Raw genomic sequence first — 22571 nt, 5'->3', positions numbered from 1 at the left:
TTTTGCATCTTTAATCACTAGAATGGGTTGTTTTACATTATTTATAGTGCACACAGCCAACTGCTCCATCAATATGTCCTTCATTTCTCTTAAGCTCTTCAGATTTACTTTTATTCTGCAAACAACCTCATTGTTGACACAGCTTAAAAAACATTCATTACATATAAAAAAAAAACTTGAAAGGTGAATGAAGAGTTTAAATAATGAGGGAAAATCTTTAAAGGGCATGTAAAACATAAGGGAAAGGCAAAAAGGTTAACAGCTCTTTAGAGCAGTTTAATTGCTTCAAACTTTCAAGAAAAACTTGGTAAGTCAGTTTTTAAACAGTTTTTAGGGAAATGACTGTTTTACACATTTAGCTCGACAAATATTATAATGCACCTTCAGTGCTTTCCTTCTATGTACTTTGTGATAACAGCGTGACAGTTCAGAAAAGACCTCACTGTAACATGACCTCCCTCTGTATGGCACTCATCCTCACAGTATTAATACAGTTTTAAAGCAGGGATAAAGACATGTATGTGATCTACAGAGAGGCTTTCAGCAGTCCATCTTCACTACTTCTGAGTTTCTTAAGCCTTTATGTCCTCTCCACATGGTGTGATGAAAGTTTCCAAAGGGGTAGAGATGTTTTTTTTAATGGTTGCAGAAGAAGAAAAGCCCATCTTTCCCATCAGAAACAACAGTTCTTTCAGCTTTGCTCTGCAGCTGTTGCAGATGCTTCAGTCTACCAAACATAGTCTGTCTGTTCATGTTTAAACTCTCAGTGCTTCTCCAGGGCTTTGGCTAGTAGATCATTAAGACGGGAAATCATCGGCCGGGGGTCATCATTCAGGCCAGCTGTGATCATGGCGTTGTCATAGATCTGTAAGACATAGACAAGGAAAAATAAGGGATCGGAGCAAAGACGGAAACAAAAAGCTAATTAGAGAACATACGATAAATCTATCAACATCATGAACCATTTTATTGTTGCAGAGCTTGGAGGATTATTACTGTTTTTAAAATAATTCACCTGTAGCCTGTATGTTAAATTCTAGATAATGTATATTTTTGCAGCACAGACTCCATTCCTGCCACCCCTATTCAACTGATGTTTTAATCCATCTATTTAGTCCAAATATTTAGAATAATACAAACATCCATGCAAATGTTTCAAGTTAAAAAGCACAGGATGTGAGAGGAATTATTTCTGTTGAGGTTTCAAAATCTTGAAATGCTTTAAGATTTTGCCTGTGAAACTTTATTTATGCTTTTTGTTGTTGAAAAATGTCCAAAACAAAGGTGTTTAAAGTAATAAGGGAAAAAAATTGTCATTCCCATCATGGGAGAAAGACATTGAGGCTGTTAACACCTTGCATTAACATCCAATCTGGGTGATCTGATAACAACTGGGTAGCACTTTGCATCAAGCATACTTCTCCACTAGAGATGTAATGGTATCGTTGATATGGCTGTAGTGCAGTGACAGAAGCATCTCGATACCACCGTGGACATATGACTGTTTCAAAGATAGGTCTTCAGAGCAAAAAAGTGTAGAAGGGAAGTGAGAACACAGTTTGATTACACTGGTTTGTACTTTCAAAGTAAAAGCCAGTTTAGCATGTCTATAGAAACTCACTTTGCACAGAAACCTCTTACTCTGAGGTCATCCCAACTCAGCAACAATGAATCATGTCACTTGTAGGGAGATTTATTGAGGCAAAACTAGTGAACAAAGATAGGGATATGACAGTATCAACATACACAGCACACATGTGCCTGGTATAGAGCTGTGACGGTGCCAGCCAGAGCAGATGCCCAGGCTGAAACAGGGGTGAGTACTCAGAGTTTGCTTCCTTTCCCCAAATGCAAATAAGCACCTGCCCATTTGATAGACAAAGGGCATCATAGCGTACACCATGAGAAGACAGCATATTCTCCCAGTAAGTTGGCAGCCCTTAATGCTAACCAGGAAACACAAATGTGGATTAATACACGCTGTCAGATCTCAATCCCTCTGCATTGGGGTGCATTCTCAGCTTGCTATTAGATCATGTAGGATAGATGTTTATGTGAGGTGTAAACAGCCCCACTGTGACATGATGTTGTCACAGCATCATCCTTACTTCTACAGCAGTGCGAAAAAGGGAACACGTTTTGTTTTAAGCTGAAACTGGAGCAGATAAGAGCATTGTGAGACTAAATTATGATTTTAAAAAATCTCCATATTCAGCATCAGTTTACAGTACCTGTTCTAGCAGTAGTCCTGCAAGTTCAGAGCTGGAGTCCTTCAGCGCGTGCAGCTTCTTGATCAGATCATGTCTACAAGGCAGCAAAAATGATACATATTAGTTAGAGCTGCAAGTAAAACATTTAGACCAATTCTAACTGCCAAAATTAATCCCTATCTTCCTCACCCTGCATTGATTTCCAGAGTGGGCTGCAGAATCTGAGCTCTCTCCTCAGGGGTGCGAGCCAGCTGCTGGGTGCGGAGGAAGTGGCGTGCTGCACCCATCTCCAGCACTGTGATCATAGCTGGGTGGGTGTCCAGCCGAGGAGTCAGCTGCAGATCAGAGAGTAAAAATGTATTACTTCATGTGTCTGCAACATTAATGAATTTTCAGGCAGGTTAAAATTGAAATAAGAAATGTACCTTTATGTTGGCAACTCTGGGGCCCAAAGCGTTCTTCATCCAGGAAATGAGGTCATCAGCCTGCTCCTGCGTCAGACGTTCGGAGGCTGCAGAGAAGAAGAGACAACAAACAGGAAGTCAGAGCTACATCCATGAAAAGGGCTTAACTGCAGATATGAGAGAGGAGCGGACCTGGCTTGCTGTCCTCAAACTTCTCTTCCTTGTAGTGATCAACAACGATGTCCGTCTCCACTGAGATCATCTTCTTCTTGTCAAACTCCCGCAGGTGGAGCAGGGTCAGCTCATCAAACTGCTCGTAACAAAACAGCACCTGCACACAAAGGGGAGAGAAATCAACACTGATGTGGAAAATATAGAGATTCAGGCCTTTCTAAATGATGAAATACTCTTACTAAAGTATATGCTGAGGCTCACAGTGAATCAGACTTTTTACAGAAAGGAGATTTTTATAGATCAAAGTGTTTTCTTTAAAGCTCCAAATAATAATTTTTAGTAAGTTGTGAAATAAGCCAAAAGTAATGTTTATGCAGATCTATAAGCTACAAAGCAAATAAGACCATTAAACAAGTTTGATTATTTTTTATATAGTTATCCTTAATGCCTAAAACGGCTACCGGAATGTAGGTCTAAGCTGCTAAAACAGCCTTTGGTTGCATCTTCCACAGCACATCTGGTTTGAATCGTGCATGCTTTGAGCAGTGAAAAGGCTTTTTGCAATGCAAATTGAATGGGGGTTAATTTTCTGTCAAACTGCATGAAATGAGTGATGATGGCAGCTACATTTTGGTCATGACGGCACATTTCTCAGCACTTTATAACGGTATCACAGTCTCCTATGTGTATAGGATGCAGGCAACTTGATAATTGGTATTACGGTGCATATTATACACAATATTTTATTTGGGACCTTTTAAGGGTTTAGTTTTTATGGAATAAAAAAAAAAAGATCTGATCAGACTGTACATCGATGTAAAGCTTGTGTGATGGTTTTACAAAGTCTGCTGCATGCTATCGCTGTTTCTCTCAAATTAGATCAAGCAATTAACCTCCCTTCTTATGGGAAGATAGCTCTTATCACCAAATTCTAACACAAATCCATCATTTTGATCATTACTGTCCTCTCACCTCCATGTCTTTCTGCTTCATGGCCTCATAGTAGGGTGAGTGCTCTGCAAGATGACGGTTTGGGGCACACAGGTAGTAGATGTTCCGTGTGCCAGCCTTCATGCGTGAGGAGTACTCCATCAGATTTGTCTGCTGCCCTGCTGGCAGAGCAGAAGACTCGAACCTCAGCAGCTTTGCGATGTCCTCCTGTTATGACACAGTGAAAGGGAAGCACACAGTTTAGCAATCATATTCTTAATACCAAATTCTTGCTGCTTTTAGTATTGGCTGCCTTTGTAAATAAGGAAATATTTCTGTGGAAGTATTTGGACTATTATACCATTTTTCTATGAAAAAGAAAATCACCTTGATGTCTTGTTCCTGGGTGGTGACGATGCCCTCCCTCATGAAGAGCCCGTAATCCTCAAAGAACGTGTTGTACTTCTCTGGATCCTTCTTGCTCTGGTCCAACAGGAAGCGGATCACCCTCTGCTGTAAGACATCACGCAGCTTCCTAAGGACAGAGATAAAGACAAGATTCAGAGGATGAATATCAGAGTATAACTAGGGAATGAAGAAATGACGCCTAACGTGAGTTCAAACAGAAAACCTGTCCCATTTCCATTCATTGCTTCATTCATAAATCAGCATTTATATATGTCTCTCCCTTTGCCCCACTTCCTCTATTTCCCTGCCCAAGCAATCAGCTGGTTATGGGGGTTTAGGTTCTACACCAGTCCTTTTTTGCCATCTCATTAGCTCTTCTTCAGCTCTTTAAAAGCCCACTCTTCATCACAACTGACACCTTCCATCACCACCACAGATGTCAAGACCCATCCTGGGATGTCCCATCCTGCTGTCAGCCTCACTACCCCTTCAAGTACATGAAGACTTCACAGTGGAGTCTATTTGCCAAAGACATTTCACATTTCTTTTTTCAATACTTGTAAAATAAATAAAACTCATATTTAAGTCTTTCCTAATTGAAATGGGGGAGGGCTAGGCTTCAAAAATATGTTAAGACCTTCCTCTAAAAGGTAAAATGTTCAGATTTTACATAAGAAAACATTGCTTGTTTGCATAAAGTACTTTTTAAAAATGTTTAAAGTACTGTAAATGCTCATACTAAATAGCAATCAATTGCACCGCCCCAAAGTAAGCTGAAGAGCATCATTACCTTATGAGGGCGCTCTCCTGCAGCAGCTCTCTGCTCAGATTCAGAGGGATGTCCTCACTGTCCACCACACCTGCAGAAACAAAGTTTAGCTCATCAGTAAAAAAATTTTTTTCTTTTATTTTCAGTAGAATATAAACACGGAAAAGAGTTAAAAGTACTTGTGAGGTTTCTTACCTCGAAGGAAGCGAAGCCACTTTGGCAGGATGTCAGTGGCTTTTGTCTGAATCAGGACCTTCCTGCTGAACAGAGCCACACTGGATCCCATCTCCCTGCTCACATCGAACATGCTTGGCTTCTGTTTGAAAAATATGATAGTTTTTTAATCATAATATCTTTTTTCAAACACAAAAATAGAGTATGTTCAAGAACTTCACGGTTTTCTATGCAGTTGACATGATTTGACCATGTAAAGTGGCTGGTTTGGATCATGGATGAGCTGTAATTTTTCTCTGGACTGGCTGCTTAAGTTCTATACTTTGCGATGCAATAAAAGCACCTTTTTGATTGGGATGTCAACACTCGGTTTAGCTTTGCATGGGAAAACCAATTACACATGAACCAGAAATAGCCAATAATGCGCTCCTCACCGCATCAGGGACGTAGAAGATGCTTCTGATGTTAAGTGGGGCGTCTGCACGGTAGTGAAGGGTGTAGCGGGGTTTATCATAGGCCTGGGCGACGTAGCGATAGAATTCCTCGTGCTGCCAGTCACTGATCTCCTTCGGCTCCATCATCCACAAGGCCTGTAAGATATCAAACCAAAATCAATTCAAAAAAATCACATTTGCAGAATATGCCATCATTAGGTGGATCTCTGATTATAAGACCAAGTGAGAACAGAAACATAGACACTGACCTGCAGAATGTTGATCCGCCGTCCATTGAGGAAGATGGGGAAGCTGACAAAGTTGCTGTATTTTGTGATAACCTCTGAAAGAGACACAATGGTATGTTATCCTTTGCATCAATACACTCACCAAGTATTATGGTCATGCCATTAAGACAGCCTCTAACCTTTAACTCTGTCCTCAGAGGAAAACTCCTTGCAGTCTTCTTTAAGGTGTAGCACAATCTTTGTTCCCTGTTGAACACCACTGGCTTCAGCAATCTCAAAAACTCCAGAGCTGAAGGAGATGACAACAGAGATTTTTGAGCATCATATTTGGTTACAGCTATTTAGAAAAACTGCATATGGTATGCTATATTCTGCTGAAAAACTAAAACACACTGAAGAAATTTCCCATTTCATCTTTTTTTCTCATTCTCACCCGTCTGAGGACCACTTGTACCCCGGTGCGTCTGGCTCAGCTGACCGGGAGTAGACCTCAACACGGTCAGCCACCATGAAGGCAGAGTAGAATCCCACTCCGAACTGGCCGATGATTGTGCTACTAGCCTCCGCCTGGTTCTGCAGGGCATCCAAAAACGCCTACACAAGGGGAAAAGACACCACAACTACAATCAATACAAGATTGAAAATAACTGTAAAAGATCTGAGAGTATAAATTAAAAAAATACAGATTAAATTAACTGGATTAATCTTTGGGTAAGAAAATCTACAACCTTGGACCCAGAGCGAGCAATAGTTCCCAGATTAGCCACCAATTCCTCTTGGTTCATCCCCACTCCAGTGTCCTGTCAAAGAACGGCGAGTCAAAGTCACTCCCAAAAGACATCAATTCTGTCTGAATGTAAAACATTCATCCACTAGGTGGCACACTTTCTCAAAAACAGAGAACAACACCGTGAGACCTTTTAGGACAGGCTAAATGAACAAAATGCAAAATGTCACCTGCCAAAGGCATGCATGACATTGCATTTTTACATGGAATTTAGAAATAAAAATTGACTGTGATTTTATTACTGCTGTCATGCCGCACCTCCCATGTTTTCCTCCAGAGACATCTGTAAATTCAAGTACACTACAGACTTTGCCTATCCTATGCAAATGCACTGCAGCAAACGTTGACATCAGGAGGGTTAATGCACAAATAACCAGAGGTCCCCAGGTAACACTAATCCAGTGAGAACAGTAAATCTTTAAAACAACGCTGTGATGGGCATTTGAAAAGTAGTGCCATGGCTCATCTTGCCTTATAAAAAAATTTGCAAATGATCAATCAATCTATCAATCTTTTTTGGTTGGCATGCTTCACTTAGTGTTTCACTTTTCTAAAATCCCAGAAAGAGCCAATAATGCTGAAAATGCATTGTGTCTATAGGTGAAAATTGTGTGATATCCTGCATGCAATGAGCTCAAAATAAATCTTCTTCTTTTTGATTTCCAAAAGTAATTTTCCTCTGACCCAACAGAAATTACAGCATTTGTCTCCCTTTCCATATACCATGCTTCCTTTGTTAGCAATTTCTCTACAGCATTAAAAAGACTTATCATTTGGTTCAATCAGTGTGAGGGTTCCCAAGTTTGTATTTTCCCCATTTTCATCAGCCTCATCCAGCTTTTATTTTGGTTCCTAATAGACTCATTTTTTTCTCTTTGTCATTACTCTAAGGGGTAAACATATACACTTTTTTTCTTGAGGATTTTGCATAAGCCTACTGGTTAAGAGCATGCAAAATTTATCAACACTGGTTACAAACCAATGTGCATCTGACATTTGTGCATGTTTGATAAGTATGGAGCTGCTGTTCTTAAGCACATTCTAAATTTTAGTCATACGACAATTCTATGACATTTTCTTTGCACTGTTGGGTAATAAATGAGAGCCCTGCATTTGGAAAAAACTGTGAGTGATACTCATTAACTAAAATCGCTGCAAATCTTGCACTGTTGTGGTTATACCTGAATGGTGAAAGTGCCCTTTGCACCATCTGTTTGCAGATGAATCTCCATTGGGGCTGTTGCTCCACCTGCTGTCATGAGTTTGTGGCGCAGTTTTTCAAGAGCATCACTGCCATTGGAGATCAGCTCCCGAATAAACACCTGGTGGAGGAGCAAATAAGTCAGCAAAAGTGGAAACCTTTAGGTAAATAAAGTGAATCATGAAAGCGTTACTTGTGGCACAAACCAACTTACTTCTTTTTCAGAGTACAAAGATCTTGCAACGATGTCCAGCAGTTTTTTCGTCTCAGCCTGAAATTCATGTTTAGAGAAGCTACCTGCATCAGATTCAATGCAAAAAAAAATCAGATCATCTTTTTCTCCAACAAGTTGCTCTGTTTGCAGGATCATTTACATTATGTCTGCAGCTGTAACAGCACCTTGCACAGACTCTGTATCACTGATGATGGTGTGAAGAGGCTCCTCCTCAGGCTCTTTCTCAGCTTCCTGGGTGCTGTAAAACGACTGCTGGCTGAAGCCGAGACAGGACCGTTGGGAGCTCCAGACTTTGGGCCGACTGCTCCACATCTGCTGCTGTCTGACCTGCAAGCCTGAACACAAGAGAAGTAACCTGGTGAGGCTATCAAAAGGAGGCGTCGCTACAGACATGTTTGTTTTGATGCCATGCAGACAGCCAAGACTCTAAAACCTTACATAGTCTGTAAAAAAAAAAAACACCCTTTTTGTTATTCTTGTGCTATGATGGGAAGTAAACTTTGTATTCACTGCCAGTAGTCTTTGACATAAATATAGACTTGACTGGTATATACTGACAAACAAAGGGAGGGGTTGAATGTCATTTTTAAAAATGAAGTTTTTGATGTTGTCAAACTAAAAAAGAAAAAAAGCCCCCATCCCAACAAAAAAAGGTATGAGCTGAACTCAAAAGCCTTGAATGGACTTCTGGTGGACAACTCGGTGCCATTAGTAAATGTCTTCTCAGCATACAAATCATATCGAAATGTATATAAGGGACATAAAAATCCAATAACACTGGCAATGAGTTAAGCCCCGAAAATGGGGTACTGGCTGATGTAATGTGAGTCTTATAAACAACAACTAGCTGATAACCAGTAACTCGAATAAATAAAGCTCTGGTTGTTCGTTTCTTACTGAGCTGCTGGATAAACACACCATGTTTACATCTAAATTAAATGTTACGCCTCAAAGGAGTTGGCATAACTATACTCATGTTGCTGTCAAAGAGCCGATGTAATGGTGTTACGAGAGACCGTGCAAATTGGTGACTTTCATCCGAGAGTTCCGACAGATGTTGAAGAGTTTAACTGTTCAACCCGATGTCATTTTACTTAGTTTTTATCATAATGCCATAAGACCGTAAGACACACCAAGAAGTACTTGCTAGCATTCTTTCTTCTACAACATCTGTTCTATTTACAACAGTTAACACGGTCCCCTTTAACACCGTAACACCGGCCAGGCTAACTCGGTTAGCTTACATCACTACTTACCTCCAGTCAGGGGCCGTGAGATAGTTCGGGTGTTCAGCCCTCGTGCACATAACGTTAGCCGTGAGTTGGCCCTCTGAGAGGAACCGAGAGCGAACCGAGCCAGCGCGAGGCAGCGGGACATGTTGACGGACGAGGGGACGAGAAAAGACGGGACAGGTCGTTTGACCGAGAAACACACGCTGATCGACGGAGGCAGAGGCAGGACCAGCTGTGGCGCCTTGCAATGACGTCATGTGCGCGTCCTTCACACTGCCTGATAAAGAAATGATTTAACTCATTGAAAGTCACAGTATAAAAAGAGACTGTAAATGCCTTGTGAATTTATTTATGCACAGTTAAACCGTGCATTAAGCTTTTCCGCATCAATCAATGACTTTACTATTTGCTGGCTTCCATTTTAATGGGAGCGGATAAACTCAAAATTTTAATATTTTCTTCAAGGTCATGTAAACTCACTCCATTACCATGAATGCATTTGTTTGGACTGAGGCTAGGGTCAGTGAATCAAAAGCCAACACACACAGATGTGTCCAGGGCTACAAGTGTCGGTTCCTAGTATCAAACCAATCCTGAAACACAGACATAGTCAGCGTCTCAACTGAGGTAAGGAAAAAAAGAACTGGACTGCTGCCCAGTGGTCCAAAGTCCTGTTTTCAGATAAAGGTAATTCTTAAATTTCATTTTGAAATCGAGGTCCAAGAGTCTGGAGGATCATCTGAAAAGCCCAGAATCCAAGGTGCTTGAAGTCAGGGGTTTTCAGCTCCCACAGCCATGTGGGGTGCCATGTCATCTGCTGCTGTTGGTACACTGGGCTTTAACAAATCAAGAGTCAAGCCGTCTACCAGGAGATTTTAGAGCACTTCATGCTTCCATCTGCTGATCTCATCTCTGGTTTTACTGTGTTTGATTGGTCAGCCAACTTGCATGACCCCCATAGAGAATCTCTGAGGAAATGTCAAGATAAAAATGAGACACCAGACTCAAGAATACATATGAGCTGAAGGCTGCCATCAGAGCAACCTGGACTTTATAACACCCCAAACCACATCACTTTGACGCATTAATTCATGCAAAAGGTGCTCAATCATCTACTGAGTGTACATATAAGCACAATTTCCCAGAAGGTCAACATTTCTGTAATATAAATCTTTTTTTCTGGACGTGTTTTGTGACATTGTAGTATTTTCAGGTGGGGGATTTTTGTGTGCTGTAATCATCAAGATTGAGACAAAGAGTATTGAGATAGTTCACGTTGCATGTGAGGAATCTAGAATATATGGAGGTTTCAGTTCTTGAATTAAATCACAGAAAAAAATCACTTTTTCATGAAATTCTGATTTTTGAGATGCAGTTGTACATTATAAAATCAATAGATGTGTTAGACGTATTTTTGGGCAAAAAAGCAAAAAGATGACATACCTTCGGCTCTAGGAAACTGAGATGCACAGCTCCTTTTTTTTATTATTTAATACACTTAGACATTACTCAAATGATGGAAATTTTCAGTTAAATATTTAAACTTTGATCAGCTGCAAACATAATGCTGACAAAAAGAGAGTTCTCTCAAAACAGAAGAAATTAGAAGCTAAGTCTGTGGCACACAGGTTTATTTAACAATATGTCATATAAGTACGAAATGAGCCATTTGAACCAGTTTTTACAGTTCAGACTTTATGAGAATTTCTATAGACTGAGGGAGAGACAAAGCAATTATTTTAACATTTGCAAGACAAACACTGGGCCAAAGCCAGTAAAAAGAACATTCTGGCACCTGTGAACATTAACAAGCTTCAATGCAGGTTTATCTTACACCTGCCTTTTGTGGTTGGGTGTGTGCAATAGTGCCTAAATCTATACAAATGTGTTAATCTCCCATAGACTCTGCAAACAGGAAAGAAATTAAGGCTTTCCCAAAGGCAGTCCTTTTGTAAAATGGCATATTAGAATAAATTAGCCAGGGAACAGGGGAACTGAGCAAGAGGTGAAACCTGGCAAAAAAAATCCCAGACAAATAATTTTACAGTCTTCTCAACACAAATATGATATTAATTTGAAAAGGTACAAAATGAAAAAAAAGAATAATAAAATGAAGTATTTTTTGTTTTGAGAAGTTTTGTTAAAAAAGTCAATACCAGAGCATAACAAATGAAAAACAAATTAAAACAACACATAGACCAAGGCAAATTCTTGCATGGCTGGTCTGAACCAAAAATATACTCTTTGTGTCTTTGTTGTCTTCTTTACAACAGCAATTATTAAATCACTCTGTGTGTTGGAAGAAAAAGCAGTCCCTTGGTTTCAGGAAAGTTCACAGTCTGTAGGCCTCATATGACTCATTTGTTTGAATTTCTTTTTAGCTTTTTACATCAGCATAAATATAAAAATGTCTCAGCTGAAAACAGAACAAGGCCTTTCTTCTGTCACAAAATGCTACAATCCTTCAACAAATTTTTCCAGCGTGTCTCCCGTTGTGTCACCCACCATACCCATGTCATTACTCAAACCCCCTCTGTTTGGTGTGTTAAGTTGTGGAAGCATGGCACTCTGCTCCGGTGTTCCCATATGTCCCTGCTCCATGGGGCCCGACATTGGGCCGCCAAGACTAGGGTGGGGAGAGCTGGAGTGAAGGCTGCCGTGCTGAGGTGAGGGCTGAGGCTGTATACGTGGAGAGGGGCTGGAATGCGGGGGCTGCTGCGAAGGCGGGCGAGGGGATTGCACTGGGGCTGGGGAGCGTACTTGGTTTCCCAGGGTGTTTGCCATTGTCTGGCCTGGTAAGTGAGCTCCTCCCTGGGCTTGGCCTTGGAGCATGTGGGGTTGTGGACTCATTGAGTTTGCCTGCACGGGAGAACCCATCTGCTGCTTTAACATCTGCTGCTGCTGCTGTTGCTGCTGAAGCATGCGCTGCTGGAGAAGATTCTGAGCTCCATCCATCCCCATTCCAGGCTGTCCCATTTGGGAGGTTGGAGGAAGTTGTCCCATGGGCCCCCCACCTCCTTGCATAGCCATTTGCTGCTGCATACGGAGCTGGGAGTAGCTTGCTGGTCCTGGCTGCTGCTGAGGGAACTGGCCATGACCCTGGGCCATGCCTCCCTGCTGCTGCGCCTGCTGCGCCTGCATCTGCTGCATCCTGAGCAGCTGCTGCCTGCGGTACATTTGGGGATTGCCGTTTTGAGCAGCATTCATCATCTGGCCTTGGGGGCCCATGGTTGCCATGCCCTGGGGCCCTGCCTGTTGAGGAGGCTGCTGCTGTGGTGCCATACCTGGCCTCTGCACCTGGTTTGCCATCGCTGCCATCGCCTGCATTCCTGCCTGGGACCCAAGCATAGCCTGGGGGTTCTGCTGCTGACCCTGCGGCTGTGGCTGGTTGGCCTGGTACTTAGCTGTCCTCTGTTTAATGAAGGCAGCCATGAGCTGGGGGTTTGACTTAAGGATGTTGAGGACCTGCTGTTGCTGCTGGGGAGAGCTGGGTGACTTGAGGGTGCGCAGCAAGTCCTGCAGGGCACTCGGGGCGATGTTACTGGGCATCCCTCGTGGCATGTTTTGCTGCTGTGGTGTCATGCCTTGTTGTGGATGCCCCTGGGGAGGCATGACCCCAGGCATCTGGAGACCCTGTTGCTGGGGCATCATGGGCCTCTGCATGAGCTGGCCCGGCTGTGGCATGGGAGTTCCCTGAGCCTGCTGGGGGGCCATTGGGCCTTGTTGAGGAGGGACCTGTGGCTGATGACCCTGGGAATTCTGCATGGGATTCTGCATTCCTGGACCCCACTGGCCCTGCTGCATAGCCGGCATCACCTGCGGACCCCGTGGACCCTGCATCATCTGCATCTGACCCTGCATGGGACCCATCATTCGAGGATGGTTCATAGGCATCCCATTCATGGCATAATTCTGCTGCTGTTGTTGCTGCTGCTCTTGCCTTGCCTTAGCTACCATCTCAATCTGTCTGGCCACTTTCAGGGCTGCCAGCAATGGCTGCTGTTGTTGCTGCTGCTGCTGCGATTGCTGTTGTGGCTGGGGCTGAGGCTGCTGTTGGTGAGGCATGTTAGGAAGAGGTGACTGCTGCTGATGAAGGGGAGATGACTGAGGCCCTGGTTTGCCCTGTGACACAGGTGTCGGGGGCTGGCTGCTGCGACCATTGTTTGGGAAGCCCTGGGAAATATTGTCAGGGTTAGTTGGCTGCTGTTGTTGAGGCTGGTTGGACATGGGTTGTGGAGTCTGGGGTGTGTTAGGCTGCTGCACAGAGTTTGGGGTGTCAGGTGCAGCTGAGGTAGGTGGAGATGGCATGGGCATGCCCCTTCCAGCCATGGTGGCCATTCTGCGGCGCATCATTTGAGCCTGCTGGAGTCTATGCTGCAGCTGCTGCTGGCGGAGTTTGTGCTTGATGTTGAGACAGAAAGGAACGGGACACTTGTTCTCCTGACAGTGCTTGGCATGATAACAACATAAAGCAATGAGCTGCTTGCACACAGGGCAGCCACCATTGGTCTTGCGCTTGCAGCCCTTGGTATGCTGAACCACCCTCTTCATCTTCTGGCATGAAGGCAGGGAGCAGTTGGCATTTCGACACTGGCAAGCATGGACCAGGGACTGGATGCAGCGTTGGATACTAAGACGTCGGCTCTCCTGAGGGCTCTTGGAGGCCTCTCCACCCTGACTGTTGCTTTCGTCATCCAAACCCAAGCCCCACTTAACCATCTGGTGCTCATGGCCCTTAGAGTTGTAGCAGTTAATGCATAGGTCGAAGTCCTGGTGACACAGAAAGAAGGCAACATTAAGTAAAGATCTAAATTTAACCTCAAATAGAGTTAAAGACCACAAAGTCAGAATAAATGTTGTATTTTTGCTGTTACACCAACCTTTTGACAGACATAAAACAATATCTTTAAGTACCATAAATGATGGAATTAATTTTCAGATATAGAACTTCAGTTGAAAAATGAAGGTAGTTTCTTTGGACTGCAAGTAAATTATATATTCAGTACTTTTTAACAACAACAGTAAAACAATCTTCATCTGCCTTCTTAAGAAGCACCATAAAAAACTGCTGACAGACATTGAGCTCACTGGAGCACTAAAAAATTGTACCCCTGATTTAAGGAGTATATTTCTTTAAATTAAATTCTCCAAATTAAACAGGTTTGCAAGGTTTGAAATAACACATTCCTCAGGAAGTGAAGCTAGCTGTAGTTCAGACCTAACATTTTAGTCATTGGAACATATTTAAAGCATAAGGAGTGAGAATGGAAAAAATCCACTGAGGTTAAAATTCCATAAACTGCTTCACAGAATATAATAAAGCATCATCGTATATTCAGCCAATACAGCTAAAAACTAGAACATGTAGTACCTGCACAAACTATTCACCCCCTTGGGATGCTCTACCTTTTTTATTGATTTGTTAAGTCAGTCATGGTCAATGTAATTTGGCTTTCTGGACATAAAAAAGACAAGAAATCCTCTATAATGTCATAGTGAAAACAGATTCCTACACATTAGTGTCAAACAAAAGCTTTAAATGTAAAATAAGTGACTGCATAAATTACATATTTTGTTTAATTGACATTACTTTGTAGAAACACTTTTCACTTGTACATTAAAGAGTGTTTATGGCATTTATTATGTCAAATAGGCAAAAATAGCTTTATAAAATCAATAAAAGTATAAAAAATCCAAGGGGGTGAATACTTTATATAGGAACTGTATCTGCAGAACTTTTTCTTCCCCTGATCTTTAATTCCTCAAGCTATTATCCACCAAATACCCTTAATATGCTGATAATATCATGCATCCCTTTTTAAAGCATATCTTTTAAGCGTTACTGTTCCATACCTCACAGACAGTGCAGTGCCAGCGTGTTTCTACATGGTGCTTGCATTCGTTGCAGGTGTACACAAAGCGGTCCTGGCCCTGGTTGTGCAGCTCTACCAACATACACATCGAACTCCATTTGCACCTTCTCAGTGAGCTAAACTCCCAGTGCTTGTCCCTGGCCAAAGTCAGAAATGCATCACGGCCATCCATCAGATCACAGGTCAACAAAGGGTCGGCGTCCATGATGGGTGGCAGAGTGTTAATGACTGGCCCGGCATGGAGGTGGATAACAAAAAACACCTGATAGTATACAGAAAGGAAATGTAGTTGTTAGTTGGAAAGAACCAAAGTGTGCCAAAAAGAAATTTCAGATCTCAATCTAGTACACAGGAACTGTATAATGTTGTTTCAACATTGCAGCTTGGCTTAAAAATATCCGGTGTTACAAGAATTAAACAGTTGTTGCAATGTTGTGAGAAATGGCATTTTTAATCATGTGGAATGACTGTAAATTAATCTGTTATTGTTGAAAAGTTTCCCACCTCCTTATGCTTTTCCATTGTGGCATAGAGCTTCTGGGATAGATCATTGGCTACATTCGGCATCCCAGGCTTTTTCTTATTGGCTCGGCTAACGCTGCTCTTGTTTTTGTTTGTTTTTTTGTTATTCTTCTTTTTGGCATTCTTGCTGTCAGCTTGGGTGCCCTTAAAGAAAGACAAACATGAATGTTAGAAAGAGCAGAGATTGCACAACAGGCTAAGAGACATTATGAAATTAAGATGAGAGGGAGAACAATGCCAGGGTGATGGCTATAAAGTTTTATATAGAAACTCTGGGATGATAAAAGTAATCCTGGGTCCAAGCACCAGGCTGTTGATTTTGGCATAACAAGAGCATATCCCTTGCAAAATAATAATAATAATCTAAAGTCTCAATCCCGACCATCCATCTCGCATACCTCTGTTGTCTCAGAGGAGGCCGTGTTCTCCTCCTTCTTTCTCTCTTCCTCCTCCTGCTCCAGCTCCTTGATGCTCTCCTCCAGTACATTAGGCCAAAAGTCACCCTCAAAGTATGGCAGCTCATGGGCACTTGTCAGTCGGTCTTCTGTTGCCTGCTTGAAAATGTCCTAAACACAGAGCCAAAAAGAGAGTTGTTCTACTCTTAAAAAGAATGTGAATGCAATTTCTATGTAAAAAATTTCAAATTTTCATTTTATATTTAAAAAAAAAATTAATGATTATTCATAAGCATTTTTATGCCCTTCATGAGTAGCATGGTTGATCTATTCAGGTCCTTGCTTTGTCTCATGAGTTAGGCAAGGATCTATTCAGGTCCTTGCTTAACTCATGAGACAAAGCATTCAAATACAACAAACTGTGTTAGAAATGAAGACTGACTGCTCTCTGCAGGTTGAATCCTGGCTACAGCAACTGAACTGGCTCCTCTGGAAGCGGGAGACTAACATGGTGCCAGCTTTTATCAACAAATGTGATAAAAACTACGTCAAACAACTCAGCTAACTTTTGGGAGTCAAGTGGATTAGGAGAACTGTGTGGCTTGCTGTGAAATATAAAGACTGAGACATTTAGAAGTGGGTCCATTTGTTTAAAATGTTAAACCATAACGTGCAAATCCTCCAGGGGGCATCTTCTACCATTCAGATATGTCACCAGCTGACTTTAGCTGCATTTTCACCTTACAACCCAAAATAGTTTGCGTTTCTAGGCACCCATACCCTTACTTAGTGGGTAGACTGTAAAAAGAATGCATGTTACTTCATAGAAAGCGCAAGTCTCTGCTGCTCCAGATGTCGAGTGGTAGAAATCAGTGGGAGATGAGCAGTAAACATCGTAATTTTAGCTGAAAAGTGTAGTCATTTTAATAACTACATCTTGAAGTTGTTTACCATGGTCAGTACAGATCCTCAGTCGATCAAAAATGCTTCTAGAAAAGTTTATTGCCATAGCTGTCTGTAAATAAACACACAAGATGAAGCCAGACTTTTACAGTAGATACAACAAGCATTCATTTAGTGATGAATAGAATCTGAACCCCATTCTATTCTCTTTCCTCTTACCTTGAAGAAAAATTAAGACCTTGAATTTCAGCAGCAGCTCAACCATACAGTAAAATATTATCTATCAGACTTAGACAGGAAATCAGTGACAATGGAATATGTTTCATAGCTGTATAAATATGCCCCTTTTTAAAACTAACCTGATTTACATTGGGTTAAAAAAAAGTTATTTCTGTGAAAACATCATAAAGTGAACATACTTTAACACCTTGGTTCCCAACCTGGGGTCTGGGACCCCCTTGGGGGTGCCAGAGATCTCAGGGGGGTGTGAGAATCCATCTGCCCTGAGGTTGTTAAAATTAGATTTGCAAATATTAACAGAAATCATGGTATAACAATTAGAAATAAGTCATACAATGGTTGTTGGGTATTATAATTTGTGTTTAGGGCTACTTTGTTTGGATTTACACAAAAAAGAATACAAATTTGTTGGGGGGGGACTCAAGGAAAAAGGGTTGGGAATACAACCCATTTTTTTGCAAACAGATTTAATAACCATGGAGCGATCTTTATACATGTGCAAGTAAATAAGTAAATGTATCACTGAAATACTGTAAAACACCAAATAATAGCCCAGGCGTTTATTTGTCTTAATCACTGAGCAGACCAGGCGTTTATTTGGGACTAGGCAGCTATTTGGAACAGGCATTTAATTCCTTTCTCACAAAAATCTTGCTCAGCAAAAATTGGAAAAATATGGTAAATTTAATTACACTATTTATTTACACCAGTATGACTATCACTTTTACATTTTTAAGACAAGATTACAGTACCATAGTTATACTTTTGTCTTCTTCTGTCAACTCAACACTCTCTGAACACTGTAAATACTAGTAAGGAACTAAACAAACAAAAAGTTGACAACAGACAGTTTGAAGTTGATGTCGTACTTTTTATTTTTTGGCTGCACTGGGGCATGGCGCTGCTATCTCACTTCAGAAAATGAGCAAGGGACGGGGGTACCCCAGCCAATGAGGAGGCTAGTACTCTAAGCCAATCAGGCTCAGGTCAGAGGGAGTGTTCCTATTGGCCACTGTAGCTTCTGTATCTCAGCTCAGTGAGAAGTTGATTCAATGGCGAAATTACGGCGGAGTTCTGTCCTGTGTAGAATTTGTTCATGATGAGATGAAGTGTTTTCTTGCCTTTGATTCGGCCATTGATTTCAGTGGAAAAGCAGAACAAAATCACTCCACGAGCGCTCTGTCACCGTGAGTACTCAATTCAGCAGACATTCTCACCCGCGAGGAGGCACGTAAAGAGAAGGGCAGAGCTACGGAGCTCAAACTTGGAGAAGAACAGGAAGGGAGGGGGAGTTGTGAGTTGATTCTATACGGTTAATTGGGACCTGACGATTATTTGGTGTCTTACGGTATGGAGAAACAATTGATCTGAAGTTTTGGAATCACAAAACTTCTACATTAATTCAGTTTCACATCCATCACTGATAAACCAGGCCAGTGAGTGTCTCCTGCTTGTGTACTTGAAATCAGGTCCACATTAATTTCAGAAAACTTGATTTATGGCCACAGATCAATGTCCACAGTTGACGATGTCTTTAGGAGACAGTATGGCTCCCTGTCGGGTCCAAATATCCCTGATTACAGCCGATATTAGTCTGTTTTTTCTCCTGTTTTCAGCTACTCCTCGGAGTACACAGCATTGTTTTGTCACTTGGCACGGCTGGACAGTTGTGTTGCGCACTTAAAGTGACATCAGTGCGAACCCTCTATTGTGTGTTGCTCCATTTTGTTGGGACGGGTAAGTAAGCTTGGCACTCTTATGGTAGGATGCCAAAAAAGCAGGATAGTTCAGGTCAGTTATTTAGGAACCTTTCCAACTTTTGATAATGAAAATGCAAATGAATGCTTTCTGTGCCATACTGAACTGACCTGGACCACACAGTGAAATCAACCAATTTGGGATACCTCCATGAAATCAGTGTTGTCTGCCACAGGCCAGTGAGTTGTCTGCACTCACTGGCCTGTGCTAATGGTTCAAACTGATTTGGCTCTACAGGAGAACGTGGAGTAAAGAAGTCCTTTACTTCAAAGAACATCTCGCTGTGTTGCTTCATGACTCATCACTAATGGTTAAATAACTGATGTAAACTTGCTAATCAGTCTGTGCTTGTGCATAGCTGTGTGTCACTTTGACTGTATGATGTTGCAGCTGATGGCAGGAAAGGGTGATAAGGAGTGATTTTTGGTTGTGTTGATAATGTTATGTTCTAAAGTCACTTTCTGAAATTCCTAGAGAGATGCCCTGGTTTCCCTTTAATGTCATGCAATAAATGGTCAAGGCAGCCAGTATGTCACTAGTATGTTCATCTACCCATCCTCTTAGTACAATTGTTAATCTATTTTTTAAAAGAAGTGGTTAAAAAACAGGTAATTATCAGGTAAGCTCATGTCAAGTTTCCTTATTCTGTCCCTGCAATAGTGAACAAAATTTCTCAGTGAAAGACAGTACTGAATTATGGTTTCATGAAGTGATAGTAAAAACAAAAAAAATGCATCTGTATGCCTCTAAATGTGCCCAAAGATGCAACGTAAGGATTGTCTTACCTTGTAGTCATGCACAATCCTTTCAGCAAAAGCCTTGTCCAGCATCTTTCTGTACCACTCTTGGAGCCTCTTGGGCTTAGGGATCTTCTGGTCAGGAGGGTGGCAGTGGAAAATGTAGTCATCTCCTTCACTGGGTGGGCAGGCCCAGATGTGGCCAGTCACATACCTGAGGGACAAGAGTCGAGCATAATCAGACACCAAGTACAAGCAGGAATCATCCAGAAGGCTGTAAAACACTACTCAGGAACTTTTTTCAACTTACCCCATTTTCTTCACATACTCAAGGTAGCCTATCAAGATCTCATGGTAAACTGCAGTCCTTAGCATTCGTGGTTTAAAGAAGTGAATACTGTCGAGGTATGATATGTAAACCCGTCTGATAAAGAGAAGATCAAGTCAATAAAACAAAACAAACAATATAAAAATATACATAATAACTGCAGCTATAAGTCTTATCACCCTTTTGATTGCTGTAGTATTACCTCGTATTTGGAAAGGGGCACTCAGAGCCATATTCCTGGACGTGCATGCCGAAGAAACAAACATCCACTCCGTCTATTTCTTCAAATGCAAAAAGTGCTTTGGTTCTGTAAGGGAAGCCCTCCACCATCTCGCCTGAGTCCACAAACCTGAGGAAACAAAGAAGCACTATTAAAAACAGCTGATTTTAACTATTTTTTTTAAATATCTATGATGTTATTGCAGTTTTTGGGAGGCAAAAGATGAGTGCCAGAATAAAATTTTACTGCCTTTAGTGTAGAGGTAGATGGCAGAGACATCTCTAAGAATAATAAAACATTTAAATCCATCAATTTAAAGTGTTAATGGAGCTGGGGAGTCCTTGCAGCCTTAGAGATAGGATTCTGATAAAATGATTGCAATTCTGTTGGTTCTAGTCCAGCTGGACACTTCAATAGCATCACTGTTTCCATCATATAGGCTTTACTTGGGAAGCTCATAAAAATACAGAAAGCACACTGCTAGTTCATAAAGATAATATAGATCTGTGCATAAAATTGACCAGAATGCAGGAAAGAGGTATCCTGAGACGCCAGATGGATTTGTTTCACACATCCATCTGGGAAAGCTTCAATAGGAAACGTTCGAGAAAAGGCAGAGGCTTTGAAAAAAACTCGGAGTGTGATTGGGTGAATGTTCTGTCTGTCTCATCTCTACGGGCCAATCAGAGCAACAAAACATGTGACGTAGCCACTATCGAGCTGCGTGTGCACAGCTACTGAGGAATAACGCGAAACATGGCAACTATAGACATGTAAGTACTTGACTTTTGTCATTTTTGTAAAGAAACCAACTTACTGCTGTCATGTGTTCTTCTTCTAACAAAGAAAGATTGTCAAGTACTGATAAAACTGGCGCTTTAGCAGCATCCATGCTAATCTCTTCCTTCATAACTGCACCAGCTCTTGCTGCTGCTTGTTTACGTCATGACACTGCTGCGCCTGAAAGTACTGCCCCTCATAGCTGATTGGTCCTGTCACTTTCTAACCGGGCCCAAACTGTTCAGATGGGAGCTTTGCAAGATGGATTTGCCAATAAGAAACAAGGAAACGGGTGTATCCATCTTCTTTGCAAGGTTAGGAAAGAGGTGTTTGAGGCAAAAATTGAGGGAGAACTACTACAGAACCCCTGTGATGTTGTCAACAATTTAAAGGTAAATATTTTACTATTTGACATTATAAACCAACAGGCTGTTACTGAAAATAGATTTTAAAAAAACTCAACTTGTAGCAAAAACTAAATGTGAGATTTGTTTTCCATATCTGCCTGTGATTTGAATTTGTGCCACCATCCCTTTAATGTAAGTATACTTCACTTCGTAGAAAACACTGTTCCTACGTACATCTCCTCAATCTGGCTGTGTACAAAGCAATGTACTCCATACTACACACTCACACATATATACTGCAAACTACATTATGTACTAACAGCTGGTATGCCATTCCACCATACTTAAAACCATGTCATCTCCACATCAAGGGACTTTTTGCTGGGTCGTTCTGTAGAGCTCAGTGACTTCAGCACGGTGCTGTGATGGTTGCTACCTTTGCAACATGATGGTTGTCAAATTTCATTCCCTGCTGGATATTCCACAGTCAACCATATGTGATATCATTAGAAAGTGGAGGTGTTTAGGAACAACAGCAACTCAGCCAGATTAAATACCATGTAAAATCTTAGAGCAGGGTCGACAACTGCTAAGTTGCATGGTGTGTAAAAGACGCAAAAGCTCTACTGATTCCTTGCTGAAGAGTTCTGATTTCTACTGGTATTAATGGAAGCACAAAAACTGTGCAGCAGCAGCAGCAGCAGCAGCTTCATGGAATGGGCTTCAATGGCCGATGCAAGTCTTACATCATCAAGTCCAATACTAAGATGAAGTAGTGTTAAGCACATCATCACTGGACTACGGAGCAGTGGAAATGTGGAGTGAAGAATTACACTTCTCTGTTTGGCAGTCAAGTTTTGGTTTGGCAGATGCTGGAAGAAAGTTACCCGCTTGACTGCATCAAGCCAACTGTGGAGTTTGGAGGAGGAGAGATAATGTTATGGGGCTGTTTCTCAGGGTTTTGGCAAGAACCCTTATCTCCCATGAAGGGCAGTCTTAATGCTTCAGCATACTAAGACATTTTGGACAATGCTATGCTTCTAATTTTGTGGCCACTGTTTGAGGAAGGCCCTTTTCTATTCCAATGCACAAAGCAAGGACTATAAAGACATGGTTTGATGAGGTCAGTGTGGAAGAACTTGACTGGCTTGCAAAGAGCTCTGACTTCAAGCCCATCAAGCACCTTTGAGATGAACTGGAATAAAGATTGCGAGCAAGGCCTTCTTGTCCAACATCAGTGCCTGAACTCATAAATACAGAAT

General features: G+C 41.7%; 2 protein-coding genes across 4 annotated transcripts in view; both read right to left on the bottom strand.

The window, feature by feature from the left end:
• Positions 1 to 255: 255 nt before the first annotated feature.
• Positions 256 to 9427, bottom strand: trap1 (TNF receptor-associated protein 1). The gene is made up of 18 exons (XM_041777893.1): positions 9231 to 9427; positions 8139 to 8309; positions 7954 to 8036; positions 7720 to 7860; positions 6480 to 6551; positions 6185 to 6345; positions 5931 to 6040; positions 5773 to 5846; positions 5504 to 5659; positions 5091 to 5211; positions 4917 to 4986; positions 4106 to 4253; positions 3761 to 3946; positions 2807 to 2945; positions 2636 to 2721; positions 2400 to 2545; positions 2232 to 2304; positions 256 to 865 (listed from the first exon to the last, which is right to left on the bottom strand). Exons 1-18 carry the CDS (start codon positions 9349 to 9351, stop codon positions 764 to 766), a joined length of 2160 nt encoding a protein of 719 aa, XP_041633827.1. The 5' UTR covers positions 9352 to 9427; the 3' UTR covers positions 256 to 763.
• Positions 9428 to 10820: 1393 nt separating this feature from the next.
• crebbpb (CREB binding protein b) overlaps positions 10821 to 22571 on the bottom strand; it is a 55453-nt gene continuing 43702 nt past the window's right edge. For all 3 annotated transcript variants that reach the window (XM_041778064.1, XM_041778066.1, XM_041778065.1), the window contains exons 25-31: positions 20165 to 20311; positions 19945 to 20058; positions 19683 to 19848; positions 16000 to 16167; positions 15584 to 15745; positions 15060 to 15341; positions 10821 to 13976 (exon numbers count right to left, since the gene is read on the bottom strand). In XM_041778064.1, coding sequence (XP_041633998.1) covers positions 11661 to 13976; positions 15060 to 15341; positions 15584 to 15745; positions 16000 to 16167; positions 19683 to 19848; positions 19945 to 20058; positions 20165 to 20311 — 3355 coding nt within the window. In that variant the 3' untranslated portion in view covers positions 10821 to 11660. The remainder of the gene's footprint in view (positions 13977 to 15059; positions 15342 to 15583; positions 15746 to 15999; positions 16168 to 19682; positions 19849 to 19944; positions 20059 to 20164; positions 20312 to 22571) is intronic.

This window comes from Cheilinus undulatus, linkage group 21 (assembly GCF_018320785.1).
Source record: "Cheilinus undulatus linkage group 21, ASM1832078v1, whole genome shotgun sequence".
Lineage (NCBI taxonomy): Eukaryota > Metazoa > Chordata > Actinopteri > Labriformes > Labridae > Cheilinus > Cheilinus undulatus.
This window is presented reverse-complemented; position numbering and strand designations above follow the sequence as displayed.